A 14,346-nucleotide genomic window follows, 5' to 3' on the forward strand; every position below is an offset into this window, starting at 1 on the left:
TTTTCTTAATTCTGTCTATCATGATAATTTACTTAGTGTTCATGGCGTAGTTTAGTTATCTTATGCAATGTCCAGAGCTCCAGACCAAATATTTGAATTCGTACTTCTAAAAAAGCTGACGTAGATCTATATGGCTGAGACCAATAACAGAAGTGCATGGTCAATCTTCTGAGACACCAGATACTAATCTGCGACAATCTCGACATCATTTCTATATGGCGGTTAAAAAGTCTCCGTCTCGGAAATATTTGGTACATATTTTAAACCTCCTTTTGTCTCAAACAAATATCAAAAACTTTCATGATGGACATGGTGGTGTGCCAGTAAGAAACTTCCAAATTACCAAGTAGATTAATATAAGCATTGATATACTTGTTTCTGTATTGCCATTGTAAATTTTGTATCTTAAATTGAATAAATATAGGATGCTAAGAGGGTAAGGCAATTGTTTTTCGATTCTCCGGTACAGGTTTTTTCCTCTCACCAAAAGCAAAAGATTACCCCAATGAGCAAAATAAGGCTATGCCAACCTAGTGATCCAATAAAATGCAAACTAATATGAGTTATATCCAAAAGATAAGACATTAGCCCGGAATAGCCTATCTTCGAGGTCCATATTAGGCTAATCAAGGAAAGCTATATTTTCATTGTGAATTTCTTAGCACCAATTAATTACTGAAGATGTGGATCGGTTTACGATTCAAATTTACAAATCTATACTTGTCGATTGATAAATAAAAAATTAATATTTTTCTTACATTCCGTCCGAATTCATAATATGGGTCTATGTCTTTAATTAATAATATTTTGTTCTAATCGACTTGGTCCGATTCCAATTTAAGGGAGGCAATACCAATTAGCAACTTCTGTATTCTGACTACAATTAATATTCTCAAAGAAGCGAATTGTGTTTTCTTTTACACGGCGTATGATCAGACGTAGACGTAGATATTCTGTGGATTTTCAGGGCAATTCGCAGCTAACGTAATACTTTAATACTAATGATTTCGTTTCTATATATTTTTTAAAACATCATTATCAGATTTCATTTTTGTCTAGGGAGTTGTCTTTTCTTGTTTTGAAATTAAACCAATCATATCATTGTGTAATTTTAGTGCGTGATGACTAAAACGAAAATGGCGGATGTTGACAAGTGGATTGAAATAGCAAAACAGTGCAAATATCTTCCTGAAAATGACTTAAAGGTGATCAAAATATTGCTCAGTGATTCCTTGGATTGTACTTTATCTGGCAGATGCCATGTTAAGATCCATCAACCATGCACCATTTTGTTACCATTGTGAAACTGTGATCACACCTTGCACTTCGAAAAACTGGGTTTCTTTTTCACTGAAAAAAAAAACCACACGTTAGACTAAATGCTAAGCTATTTCAAGTAGATGCAGGCTTAGGTCTTACTTCGTGAGGATATTTAAGCCCAATTTAGACGCCTTTTTGTCTTATTTACTTTGATGGTCTCATTCATTTTATCAACATCATGTCACAGGTTCTTCTGGACAGGATTTTTATAACCTTTCTTTTTTGGTGAAACATTTGAGATTTTGCCAATCAACTGATGTTGTATAAAAAGTATAATAATACATCAGTTGACACGCTAAATCTCATATGCTTCACCAAAGGTTATCCTGTCCATGGCATAAGTACCTGTGTGTCATGTCACGATGTTCTAACATTTCTGTTTCCTATGTCAAACTCTTTTTTGGGCAGACTGACTGAGATATTACCCGATTATTTGAATAAAAACATCAGATTATTCTGTTACACTCATTTGAAGTAAATCTTATATACAATTTTAATGTAATATAATTTTGTTTATTATAGAAATTATGTGATATGGTTTGTGAGCTGTTATTAGAAGAATCTAATGTACAACCAGTAACGACACCAGTCACAGTGTGTGGTGACATCCATGGGCAGGTAAGAAAATTACCTTGAAACATTACATCCACAACAGAAATAGACATCAGACACATTGTAATCTCATATTAAAGGAAACCACTGCTATGGCATAGGTTGGCAATAGTTTATAAACATATTGAGCTGTGTTGGGTCACAGAGTTTGAATAATGCCATGTGTACCAGGAAGAGTAAGCTCTCTTTGTCAGTGACATTTTATTTTGATAAACAATATTTCCTTATAAAATTTCTATTTATATTTTCAGTTTTATGATTTGATAGAATTGTTTAAAACTGGTGGTCAGATGCCAGACACTAATTATGTTTTTATGGTGAGAATTTTAAATATTTTTTTGGACAAATTTATCTTGGCATTTACCTTATATTGATTGAATCAAATTTGATGTCTTGATACTAGGCAATGAAAATGTCATTAGTTCTTCAAGGCATTTATTCATGATTGGCTGAGACTTCAAGTCAACAACCCTGATAAACATTGTTTTATTTCAAGATGGATTTCAAATTAAGCAAACTATTTGATTAATTGGTGTTTCTAATGAATTGTCATGTATTCTTAATCATATGATTATAAATGTTATTGAATATAATTTCAAGTTTAAACCAATCATAAATGTCCATTTATGTACAGTCTGGATAAACAAAAAAGGCTTTTTGACCTTTCTTGATTGGTCACTCTTTGGAATTCTGCTGGTAATTCTCTTCTAATTTAGCTCAGTATGCATTAATTATGGACATGTGAGACAAACTGGTATTTTTCCAAGTCATTAGAACACCTCTACTTTCTATTCATATAACTATTAGCATTTCCATTTTCATAAATAAAAATAAGGGAACCCATCTTTAAGGCCTATATGTTCTTATATCTGCATCACTATGTAAAACATAAGCTTATAAATTGGAGTTTTTGAAACTTTGCTTACCTTATTCTAATGATTTTTGAAAAGGAAGATATTATGGTTTTTTTTGTGTAATTAACATTATGTTGCTTGTTTTCAGGGTGATTTTGTAGATAGAGGATATTTTAGTTTAGAAACTTTTACTTTATTACTCACATTAAAAGCCAAGTAAGTTATATCCTTATTATATATAGAAACAATCAACAGAAACACCCTAATTATACAAATAAGCTCTGACAGTTTCATTATGTACAGTTTGATATTGAAGTATGTATGTTTGAAGGAGTTCAATGGAAAGTGGATGCGTGTCAAATAGATGACTGGCACACTAGTATTGATAGTTGTTTAATTATGACCGATATTGAGAAAAATGAACCACTTTTCAGAAAGAAAATAAGACATTTCTGACTATTATAATCATTATAATCCTTGCAGTGTTTCTTTATACAAAGTCTCAAATTCAGAGTATTTAATTTAAAAGCAGGAATTATTTCAGTCTATATATGTACCCATACCAACATGTTTATCTAATATTTAAGTATTATATATATGTTATCTATTTAGGTGGCCTGATAAGATAGTTTTATTAAGAGGTAATCATGAAAGTAGACAAATTACACAAATTTATGGTTTTTATGGTGAGTTTTTCTTATTCTTAAAGTTATAATTTTACCCTTATTGCTCAATTTTCATTCCATTTCAATACAAATTTGGAAGTTTTGAAGATGCATGTCTTAGATATTTGAATGATATAATATTTTATGATAGTCAAAGTGGTAGGTGAAGAGAACTTCTCATATTAGAATAGTGTTCTTAATCTTCGTAATTTGTATGCAAATTTCTTAAAAATGTATATTTGAGAGAGCTCAATAAGTAAATAGTTCAGGGGTACTGATATCTAATAACTTACAGCTAATAACTTACAGAATATTTTTTCAGATGAATGTCAAACCAAATATGGTAATGCCAATGCATGGAGGTATTGTTGTAGAGTCTTTGATTTATTAACTATAGCTGCAGTGAGTTATTTTTTAAGGCTTCGTGCTTTCAATCTTTGTACTTTAGCCATGTACAATGTTAACATAAATTCAAGCAAGTTTCATTAGTTATTTAAACATGTGCAATGTTTGAGCCCTCTTATATTCAAATGAAATTAATTAGTTAGCAAATCATTGAAGTTTTATGGCCAGTGTTAGTTGCTTTACTTAGTAAATAGAATTAGATCTAAATTATAATAATTGTTTATCATAATATTTTTTGTGACAAGGAGTTCAAGTTATGTAAGATTTGTAAGCCTCATGATAAGTGTGTTTAACATGTTCCTTTTAAATTCCAGATTATAGATGAGTGTATTTTATGTGTGCATGGTGGCCTGTCTCCAGATATTAAAACAATTGATCAAATTCGAGTTATTGAAAGAAATCAGGAAATCCCTCATAAAGGAGCCTTTTGTGGTATCTTTTTTAACAACACATTTTACCACATATATCAGTATATCTGAAGTATTTGTCATAAGAGAGTTTGGAATTTAACAGGAACTCATCTATTTCTTATTTATTCAAATAGCTGAGCTATCTGTAGCACTCTTGAAAATATTATGTCCAGTTCTCCAGGAATTCAATAAAATGTATGAAGTTTATACTGTCATCACATTCTTGTGTATTTTTGATTGATCAGTTATGGTGTCTTAAGGTTTTGAGAATATGATAATGTGAAGAAATTATTGTAAAAATATGAATGTGTGGGAAAGATTAATGGACCAAGGGGTTTTAATTGAATGTATCAAAATATTATTATTGGTATTGAAAAGTAAACAAATAGAAATTTCTGTATATGATATCTTTGAATTGTAACCTTAACACCTGTATAGATTTAGTATGGTCTGATCCAGAAGATGTGGAATCTTGGGCAATGAGCCCTAGAGGTGCTGGCTGGTTATTTGGAGCAAAAGTCACCAACGAAGTAAGTTCATCATGACTTCACTCTGTAATAGTTAGGAGAGTTTTATAGCACCCAGTAGGGAATAGTTCTGGTAATTTCCCCTGGAAATATTTTTTGTCATTAACAGTGACTGTCTCCTAAACAGTTTAAATATTATATGATTATAACAATTTGAATACGATATTATTTTCTCATTGCTCTTTAAGTTAAATAGTTCATTTATGACTTGCATCAGACTTTTATCATCATAGAGAATTTCAAGTATATATCTCTAAGTATTTTATTCACTGACTTGTATTAATATTTATATTTCAGTTTGTACATATCAATAATTTGAAATTAATTTGTCGAGCTCATCAGTTAGTACATGAAGGTAAGGTCAATAATTTCATTCAAAGAAGAGAATGATTCCAATTTCATTGCTACTGATTTGATTTAACTCTTATATCCATGTTTATTATGATGGCTTGTTCATTGATGATATAATGAAGTCTTGTCACTTATGTTTTTTTTTAAAAATTAAGGAAAGATATAGTTGGGTTTTTTATGAATGTCTTGCTTTATTAGCTAATAGATATGTAACATATTATATAAATGTAATAGGTATATAATAGTGTTGAAACGGTTAGTGAATTTTACGAACCGGGTAATCGTCGGCAATTACCGTTTGTTACCCGGTTAATCCCGGTTAATTACTAAAGATTATAAAAGGAGTAAAAAACCGCATTTGCTGTGGTAACTCACCGTTAACAAAACTAGAGTAAGTGTAAATGAGTACCCAGGAAGGTTTTGGCTAGTTTCCTGCGAATTGTCGGCACAAATCGACAGATACCAAACAAACCTATGAAGTGTCTGCTTCAATGTAAGATTACGAGCAGGTCTGAGTTCAGACGAATGTAATGATTACATTAGCCATCAACAAAACAATAAGAAAGAAAGGAAAATTATTGAAGCCATCCAAATAAGAAGACATAATCTGTCAATCAACATAGATTCCCAGAGCCTATGATCACCTTATCAAACATTAGAAGTAAAATACTTTAATTGGGTTCTTAATCCTTTGTTTTGTTATGTTGTTTCCTCTTTACCTATATATATGCTTGTTAATCTTTGTAATATTATTCATTGCTTGATAAAGACCAGAGAACACTGGTCGAAACATCGCTTAAATAAAGTTAGTAATTGTAATCCATAAGAATTTTTTCATTATATCCAACACCTTAACTAAATTCAAAGATCAATAAAGATGTTTATTTACTAAAGAAAACAGCTTAAAGACTCATACAGTGACGAATTTTCTGTCAAAATTGCTCTATTTTTACTTCTTATAAAATTGACGGTTATCCGAATATCTCAAATCAGACCCGGTTACCCGTGAAATACTACCGGTTAACTGATTAACCGTTTCAACATTAATATATAACATATTATATTATAGATATATATTTTGTATTGTTATTCAATTTGTTTTTTATTCTATATTGTTATTCTATTTTTTTTTATGTATATTCTTATTTTTATTATAGGTTATTTGTATATGTAATTGATTGTTTTCTAGGTTATAAGTATATGTTTGATGAGAAATTAGTGACTGTATGGTCGGCACCAAATTATTGTTATAGATGTGGAAATATAGCAGCAGTTTTATCATTTACTAACTCAGATAGTCGAGAAGCCAAATTATTCCGTGCTGTACCTGATAATGAAAGAATTATCCCACCTAGGACACAGACACCATATTTTCTTTGATGTATTTTTAATTTATAGACATTTTAACAAATTTAATTCTAGTGATTCGTAAAAATTATGTCAAGGGAGATATTTCACTTAAACTAAAATAGTAAACCCATCACCATGCTTCTCAAATAATATTACAATGGTGTTTGAAATAATGTGAATATATTTTAATCTATTGTAAGAGTTTTTTTTAAAAAGATCAATTATTCATTGGAGGTAGTAGCTATCCACATTTCAAAAGTTGTAACTTCATGTACATGAATTCAATTATGTACATGAATTCAATTATGGTACACATTCTTTATATTTACATTATAAATATTAGCTCTATTTTTGTCAAAAGTGGTTCAGATACAGGGATCATCATATATTATATCAACTTATTTTACTGAAGAAATCCAAACACAGTCTGAACTTAAAACCTACATCCAGGTCATATGTTAGGTATTCCGTCATAAATACAGTATCTATTCATAGGGTTTGAATTGTCTTAAGCAGAATTTTGTTTATTTATGACCTGATAATAGTCCTTCAAAAAGGGACATAAAAGTGTATTTCTTTTTGGAATTGAAGACTTCACATGAAAAAGTCATTTGTTTTTTCTTGCTGATGTCATTTACTTGTTTTAATATATTAATAATAAACTATGGAACAAAAGTAATTGTATCAGAACTACTAAAATATTGTATACCAGTTAAAAAGATGTTAGATATGTCTTCACATTACTATTAACAGCATTTTATTGAGTAACATAATGATAAATCTTTATCTTATAAAGTGAAATAGATAGAGATTATTACAGAGGTCATGTCAGATTTTATTAGAAGACAAAGAGCAATAATGATGTATAAAATTATAATTTGTGTACATAATATAGAAATATAGATATTGTATATTTGTAATAACTTGTTGCAATGTTGTTATTCTATACACTGTTGTCAGGAGGGCTATAATCCTGAAATCATAACTTAGATAATGTTATAGATAACTGCTGTAATCTGATACATTAATGAAATCAATCTTAATACTGTTTTACCTATCAGATGCTAAGTTGGGTTGTTGAGAGCAGGTACCTGTTTTTATTGACCATTTTATTTTGATGAGTCAACTTCTAACAAGGTTACTAGAACTTAGACTTCTTCATTTTTTTAATTACCACTCTTACTCTGTCATTTTCTTATGTAACTCACCTACCTCCTTGAAACCAATATTGATTCAATTTTTTCTCAAGTTAAATTTTCTCACTTTCTATGAAAACAATTTTTGAGATAGTAAAAAAAGGTATAAATACTTAATAATTGGGGTCAATGGATGTGAACATAGTCTTTTGTCATGTTAAGAAATTTCAGTGAAAAAGTTTTTCTGAGATTTCTTCTTGTTTCCTTGTCATTCATTTTATCAGTGAATTTGATGCATTTTTATCATGTTTTCACATCTGTGACATCATCAATTTTGTTACATTCATCAAAAATAGTGCTAATTTAACATAATTAAAATACTTCATCAACAACATGCTCAACGTGAGGCTTTAGTCAGGCAGATATGAGAGGTACAAGAGGTGGTCATTGAAGTTTAAAATATAAAAGTTTATTCCTAATCCTATTAAATCTACTTCTATTGTATATATCTGGTCCTTTCTGTGACCAATCTTTCATGATATATTGGACACATCTATGTATAGAGAAAATAATTCTGCAAATTCCTGGATACAAATAAATAACTTGATAAGCTCATTCAGTGTATTGAACTTGGGAACCAAATTCAAAATGAGTAAAATATGATTTTGTATATAAATTGACTTTGTTGCAAAGATTTGTACATTATAAAATATCCTAGATTAAATATATAGTTTTATTCTCTGATTTTGTTTCTTTCTTCTGATGGACTTAGACTTGATTCCTTTTCCCACTATACAGATATCAAGATAGGGCCTTTTGCACAAATCTATTAGAACGTTCTCGGCTGAATCTCTTGTCAATGATCTCTCTTGGGTTATATGAGACCATTTATGTTTGGATTGATACATAAAACTGAATTACAACACATCTAAATGGTATCACCCCAGCAGATGACAATCCTAGACCTGGTTTATAGAAAGGAATCGCATACTTGAAATATGACCAAAGCAAATCCTGTAGTCATATTATCCTCAGGGCTGGTTTGAAAATACAGTATAATAAGTGAGCCATAAGGAGTTTTTCCTACATCATATATCTCTCGTACTCTCTAACTTGTTATTATAACCTTCTATTTTGCATTCAAGGGCATGTTTGGCTTCAATTGTTGTCTAGAATATATTGATGATCTTATCTCCCTTGTTATATAATTTGTAAAGTCTCGGTTGTCAAATTGAAAAATGTCAGTTGCTAAGCAGAAGTCTGGTTAATCTTGACCACTTCCGGGTATCACCTTGCATCTTTCTCAAAACAAGCTGAAAGTCAGTCAAAAACCCATCATAAGAATAAGGAAAGTTACTGGATGACTTGTTAAGAAATGGTAGTCTTTTAGAAAACTCTGATCTCCACCAATCGCCAAAATTTTTCTCGAAAACGCTGTAGTTTTAGGTGGGAAGGTGAGTCATCAGTCAGAATATTTAGAAATCGAATACGATCACGATTTTGAAAAAGCACCTGTTGACCGTCTATCAATCACATTCCATTCACATTCCATTCTTCATTATTTAAAATAGATCTAAATAAAATAAATCCTTCCTTTACCAATAAGACGACATTGTACTATGTATCTCATCTTTATTCTGTGTAGGCTACTTTGTTGTTGAGATTCTTTGACTTTGTGCTACAGGACAGACATAGCAGGTTAAACTTAAAGATCTCAACTCATATACTATTATAGAGAGAGTGAACTATTGATAGAAACAGATGCCTGTGCTGCTGAAGTAGGCTAATGCTGTCTTGGCAAAATTTCCCTCATTGCTCACTGCATGGCATTGTCCATTTTCATTCGCCTGCTAGGTCCAGTATAGTAGTAGGTGAAACTCCATTCATTTCATAATATTTTTTATTGTTTGGAATAATGCTTTGGCATATATCAACCTCTATAGTCACTGACATTGCAAATCCTAGTAAAAAAATCTGTAAAAAAGAGCTACTTAAAACATGCAAAGTTCATATCCTTAGCGGTAAATGTAAATGATACAAATCCATTGACAGTTTAAATTAAATTCTGGCTAAATTACCCTTAATAGTGCATATTGCTTGTCTTCATAAGTCAGATCAGCTGCATTAAATGTTAGACTTCATTTCATCAATAATTGGTTGTTACATCTTCAGGGCATTGATCCAGGAATGATTAGCACACTGAAATAAAAAATAAAACCAATGAAAAACACATATAAGGATACTGGTATGCTCCTGTACCTTTTTTCTGCAATATAGTTCTTGGCTAAATCTTTGGATTGAGGAAATTGGAAATTTAGTGTTAGAGTTCCTGTAAGATATGATTGGAATTATCTATGTTTTAATCTCTATCAAATTAAATTCAACATCCTCTTGCTATATTGATATATATTATTACTGGCTAATGTCACTGTCAAGGTCTGTGGCAGTTACACTTTAATCATACATTCTGAAGATTAAGTCAAGCTTTTTTGGTAAATTTCACTTGAATCAACATCCCTAGTCAGTGTAATCTGCTGATATGAGCATTGAGAGCTAATATTGAATAATATAGGATTTGATTGGTTAATGTTGAGCCAGCTGTTGATATGAACAGTTCAAACTGTGTCAATGTGGTAGAGGATACAGGGTTATTGTTTGTTTAGGAATATTTGGATTATGATTCTATACTAGACTAAGATATCTCACATTATTAACTATGTATTTTGAAAAGGTATGGGGATAATCTTCAATTTTAACCTTCATTGGACATGAATTGTACTAGTCTTATCTTTTATCTAAAATTTTCTTTGTTATGCATTCATTTTTATTAACAGTTGTATTGACAGTTTTCAGTCAAATTTAATTTTTTTAAGTTTTCTACACTTATGCTTGCCACATATTTATTTGCAACCACATCAACTTGTAGTCATTTCTGTTGTCTCTACATTTTTCATTCACATATGAATAAATATCAATTGATAAACCAGGAAGGTGCACATGATCTTAGGAATCTCACCATTACCAGCGATAGGTCTAGTCATGTGTGATTATGAATTCATAGAAAATGAGCTTTATACAATCACTGTTTATGAGCTTATCAAATTTCATTGGTCAAATGAAACTCTCCAAATTTTGAATGAAATTCAAGTTTATCTTTTATTATTCACTGGGAAATTACTGATGCGTGAAGGAGACCTTCCATTTTTTATTCAAATGATGCTGAAGGGCAAATTCTATAATAAGAATACATAGCCTGAGACTGAATAATATTTGACTGTTAAAACACACGTTACATACTGATAATGTTATTTCATTGTAAAATTATGTGATTTTATGTAGATGTAGTTTTAATGGAAATTGAATTTTGAAATGAAATTGGATTTACATTCCTCATGTTTGGTAGGTGATAAATGTTACCTTTATTAGCTATATGTTAGTAATGCTGTCTCTTTTTTGATGAAACCATTGATTTAGAATGAATTTTAAAGTTCTCAAGATCCAAAATCTCTATCAGGATAGGGTTGTTTTGGCCTCTGATAGTTGTTAATTTAATAATGTATATTCATTATAGAAGAATGAAAAACGAAGCCTAGCTAATAGATAATACTAATGAGCATCAAGATCAGATCTTGAGTATTCCATCTATATACAACCACAACCTAAACTTACAATAAAGCAATAAATAATTATATGAATAATACTGATGAAAGTTCTTGAAAATGCACTAAGAGGAAAGTAATCTAAGACATAATAATAATAATGAACAATCTAACAGAACATTGGTAAATCTTCTGTAAGAAATAAAAGGCTGGTACATTTGTATAAGATGGACAATTTTGATGCAAACAAACAGCAAATTTTGAGAAGCCAAAGAAATCATTTTAAGTATGGTACTAGGATTTGATGATGTCATGATGGCAAACCATTTCTGTTTTTTATATGAAATGTAATAAAAATAAATACAATTAAATTATTCTGAAATATAGAGATTTAAACCAAACTTGTAAACCTATTTGACAAATCTTTTCCTTACCTTATGTAGTATTTACAGTCTAAACTGTAGTGTATAAGATAAAGGTTCTATGATTGTGTTAAGAAACATGCTATTTGTCACGTCTGTTAATAATCTATTTATAGACCTATAGTATGACTGTCTTGTAACGTCTACTAGCTATTTCTAAGAACGTTGTATAAGTCATTTACATGTAAAAGTGAAATTATTGAATGCATGCCTGTACATTTTCCCACCAGGAAAATACAACTGAAAACAACCAGTGACAAATACAGTGTAATGGAAAATTTTAACGTAACCCCTTTCATTGTCCCAGCACAAAAAATAAATTTGCCCTGTCTTTTTCTTATGATTTTTTTGGCCAATGCTTGTTTGGTTGATTATTGAATATCTGAGAGTGTAAATTAAAGTGAATTAATAGTGTAACATGATAAATTTTGTAATATTGACATTGTCAGTGTAAGATAAAGTAGATATAACCTAACCAGAATAAATGAATATTCACATCAAAAGGTCAAAACACAAAGTCAAGTCTAAAGATTTAATGTTATCTGTATGTATTATTTTATTTTTGAAAATAAATGTGTTGCAGCATTTTAAATACTAAATTATCTTGAAGTACTTTCTGGCAACAAATTCTTATTCTTCATAGTGGTTGATTTTTTTTTTCTGTTAAACAGGTGTGTGAATAAATTTTAATATTTGCACAGGAGTTCACTCTTTCAAATCTCTTTATCTTTTACTCCATTCCATTCCATCTCATTCCTCAATGATGATTTCAAACTCAATCTGCATTTTCTGTGTGACTGTCATAAGCGAGTCTTGAAATGGAACTAGTTTTCTTCTATTCTATCTAAGCTATGATGAAAATCTACCCATGAAAACTTTCAAGTCCAAGTCTAAATTATAATTCTGCGTAAATGCACTATAATTACTGTCTTAGTTATTATGAGCAAGGCAAGGTTTTCATCCTTCCACATAAATTATCTCTATCACCAAGTCATGTTGACAGAACTCATTGTTTCATTCCAGGTGGCTCCGAATTTAAGAATCAACTGTGAGGCTGTAGAAGATACCCAGTTTTTGGGTGTTTCGGAATGTGATCATATTTTAGACAAGCTGGCATCCCAGAATGAGAGTGAAAACAACGCGAGTAAGATATTATCTACCAATGATCATGTTACCAGTACTAAAGGACAAGATGTGGTGTCCTTAGTTAAAACACATGATATAGGAGTTATTACTGGTAAACATTATCTATATTAAAAACACTCCCCTTCCCTAATCCCAAGTACAAAGTCATTTGTCTTGATAATTTGGAATCCTATGTGATTTGCATTGTTTTATATTTTTACCTGAAAATAACCTGGTATTTGATCAGGCCTGAAAGATACTATGTTGACAAATTGTAGACCAAAAAACTATACTGGTGTTGAGCTATTGAATGTGTTTTCACATTAGTCCAATAAACTAGTAAAATATAACACATTGCATTCATTGCTTTTCAATACCATGATAGAGTATAATATTAGAAGATATACTGTACTGTATTTTGTATTATTAGCTCTGTAAGGTGCTGAATGGTAAAAAATAAAAACCACTGATTAATTTGATTATTTTGTAGATGTGTGTAATAGTTCTGACCCTGACGAAGTAGAAATATTAAGTCTTATCGAAGAACAGATTCCTAAATATCGTCTTCGAGCCGATACTATTACAGACTTTACTGGTTATAATCACGAAGATTTTATTGTTCAAACACCAGTTACTCCCCTTGATGAGAATGTAGCTTTAAATGATGAGCAAATAAGAGAAACTTTGAAGTATTTTGGTGAGTTTTTATTTTTATTTGTCTCTTGATATAGAAATCTAAACCCATCTTATGCCTTAATTTTTCTTAATTTAGTGTGAGTATTTAAGAAGTTTTTGTGCAGTATTAAAGATAGCATCCATCTTGACATGAACCTAAATAACATTCTACATTATTTCTTTTTACATTCCTTACTTTCCTACTATGATATCCTTTTATTGTTGTCTTCACACCTATATTCAAAGAATCATGTGGTCTTCTTGAATAAAATTTTTGATCTGAAACTTGTGACCAAAGCCACAAACTACAAAATGGGAAACAACTCTCAGAAGAAGATTTATAAAAAATATTGAAAATTGAAATCAGATATCATCATAATGACCAAATCATGTTGTTTAATACAACTTGCATCTCAGGGTTATTTCTTCAAATTTGTGCCTACAAAAAAATGTAGTACAACTCTTATGCTAGTGGTTGTGGTATTGATCTTTATTGATGACCTGGTATGGATTTTCTTCAACTAATTGTTTTAAGCTGAACTGTGTAATTAATAAATTTATAATGAAATGGGAGGCAACTCTTCCGTTATTACTCAGTTAATGCATATATGATATTATTTCAAGGTAGTTCAGTATTTGTCTGTAATATTTAAACAACCAAGCTTACTTCTCTTGTAGAAAAGTTAAATAATAAGAAAGTTTTATCAGAATTCTATCTTTATTTTAAGATTATATGAAATTCATTCAACTTAAAGGGGGAGTTTGAACTAGCGTTGAAAAATAACAAGAATTGTATCTTATTATAAATTTACAGGGTTCAAATTACTTTTTTTTTTTTGCATAGCAGTTTTTTGCTCTATGTGCCGAAATTGCATAGCAATTTCAAATTTTACGG

At 30.3% G+C, this 14,346-nt stretch overlaps 2 protein-coding genes across 2 annotated transcripts; both read left to right on the forward strand.

The window, feature by feature from the left end:
• Positions 1-1,108: 1,108 nt before the first annotated feature.
• LOTGIDRAFT_170914 (hypothetical protein) lies at positions 1,109-7,319 on the forward strand. Its single transcript, XM_009046771.1, has 10 exons — positions 1,109-1,205; positions 1,843-1,938; positions 2,184-2,249; positions 2,935-3,002; positions 3,399-3,472; positions 3,774-3,853; positions 4,171-4,288; positions 4,705-4,796; positions 5,091-5,148; positions 6,334-7,319. Exons 1-10 carry the CDS (start codon positions 1,137-1,139, stop codon positions 6,522-6,524), a joined length of 912 nt encoding a protein of 303 aa, XP_009045019.1. The 5' UTR covers positions 1,109-1,136; the 3' UTR covers positions 6,525-7,319.
• Positions 7,320-13,262: 5,943 nt separating this feature from the next.
• On the forward strand, positions 13,263-13,502 carry LOTGIDRAFT_136357 (hypothetical protein; the record flags this gene model as incomplete). The annotated part of the gene is made up of 1 exon (XM_009046772.1): positions 13,263-13,502. A coding segment is annotated over one exon (240 nt), but the record flags the coding sequence as incomplete, so codon positions are not given.
• Positions 13,503-14,346: the final 844 nt, after the last annotated feature.

This window comes from Lottia gigantea (genome assembly GCF_000327385.1).
Source record: "Lottia gigantea unplaced genomic scaffold LOTGIsca_106, whole genome shotgun sequence".
In the NCBI taxonomy this organism is placed as follows: Eukaryota; Metazoa; Mollusca; class Gastropoda; family Lottiidae; genus Lottia; species Lottia gigantea.

Excerpts from the sequence above, each read along its gene's own strand:
- LOTGIDRAFT_170914 (XM_009046771.1), top strand. The coding sequence starts at position 1,137 with ATGGCGGATGTTGACAAGTGGATTGAAATAGCAAAACAGTGCAAATAT. Across the intron at positions 1,939-2,183 it reads GTGGTGACATCCATGGGCAG|TTTTATGATTTGATAGAATT; the intron begins GTAAGAAAATTA and ends TTATATTTTCAG. Across the intron at positions 5,149-6,333 it reads TCATCAGTTAGTACATGAAG|GTTATAAGTATATGTTTGAT; the intron begins GTAAGGTCAATA and ends ATTGTTTTCTAG.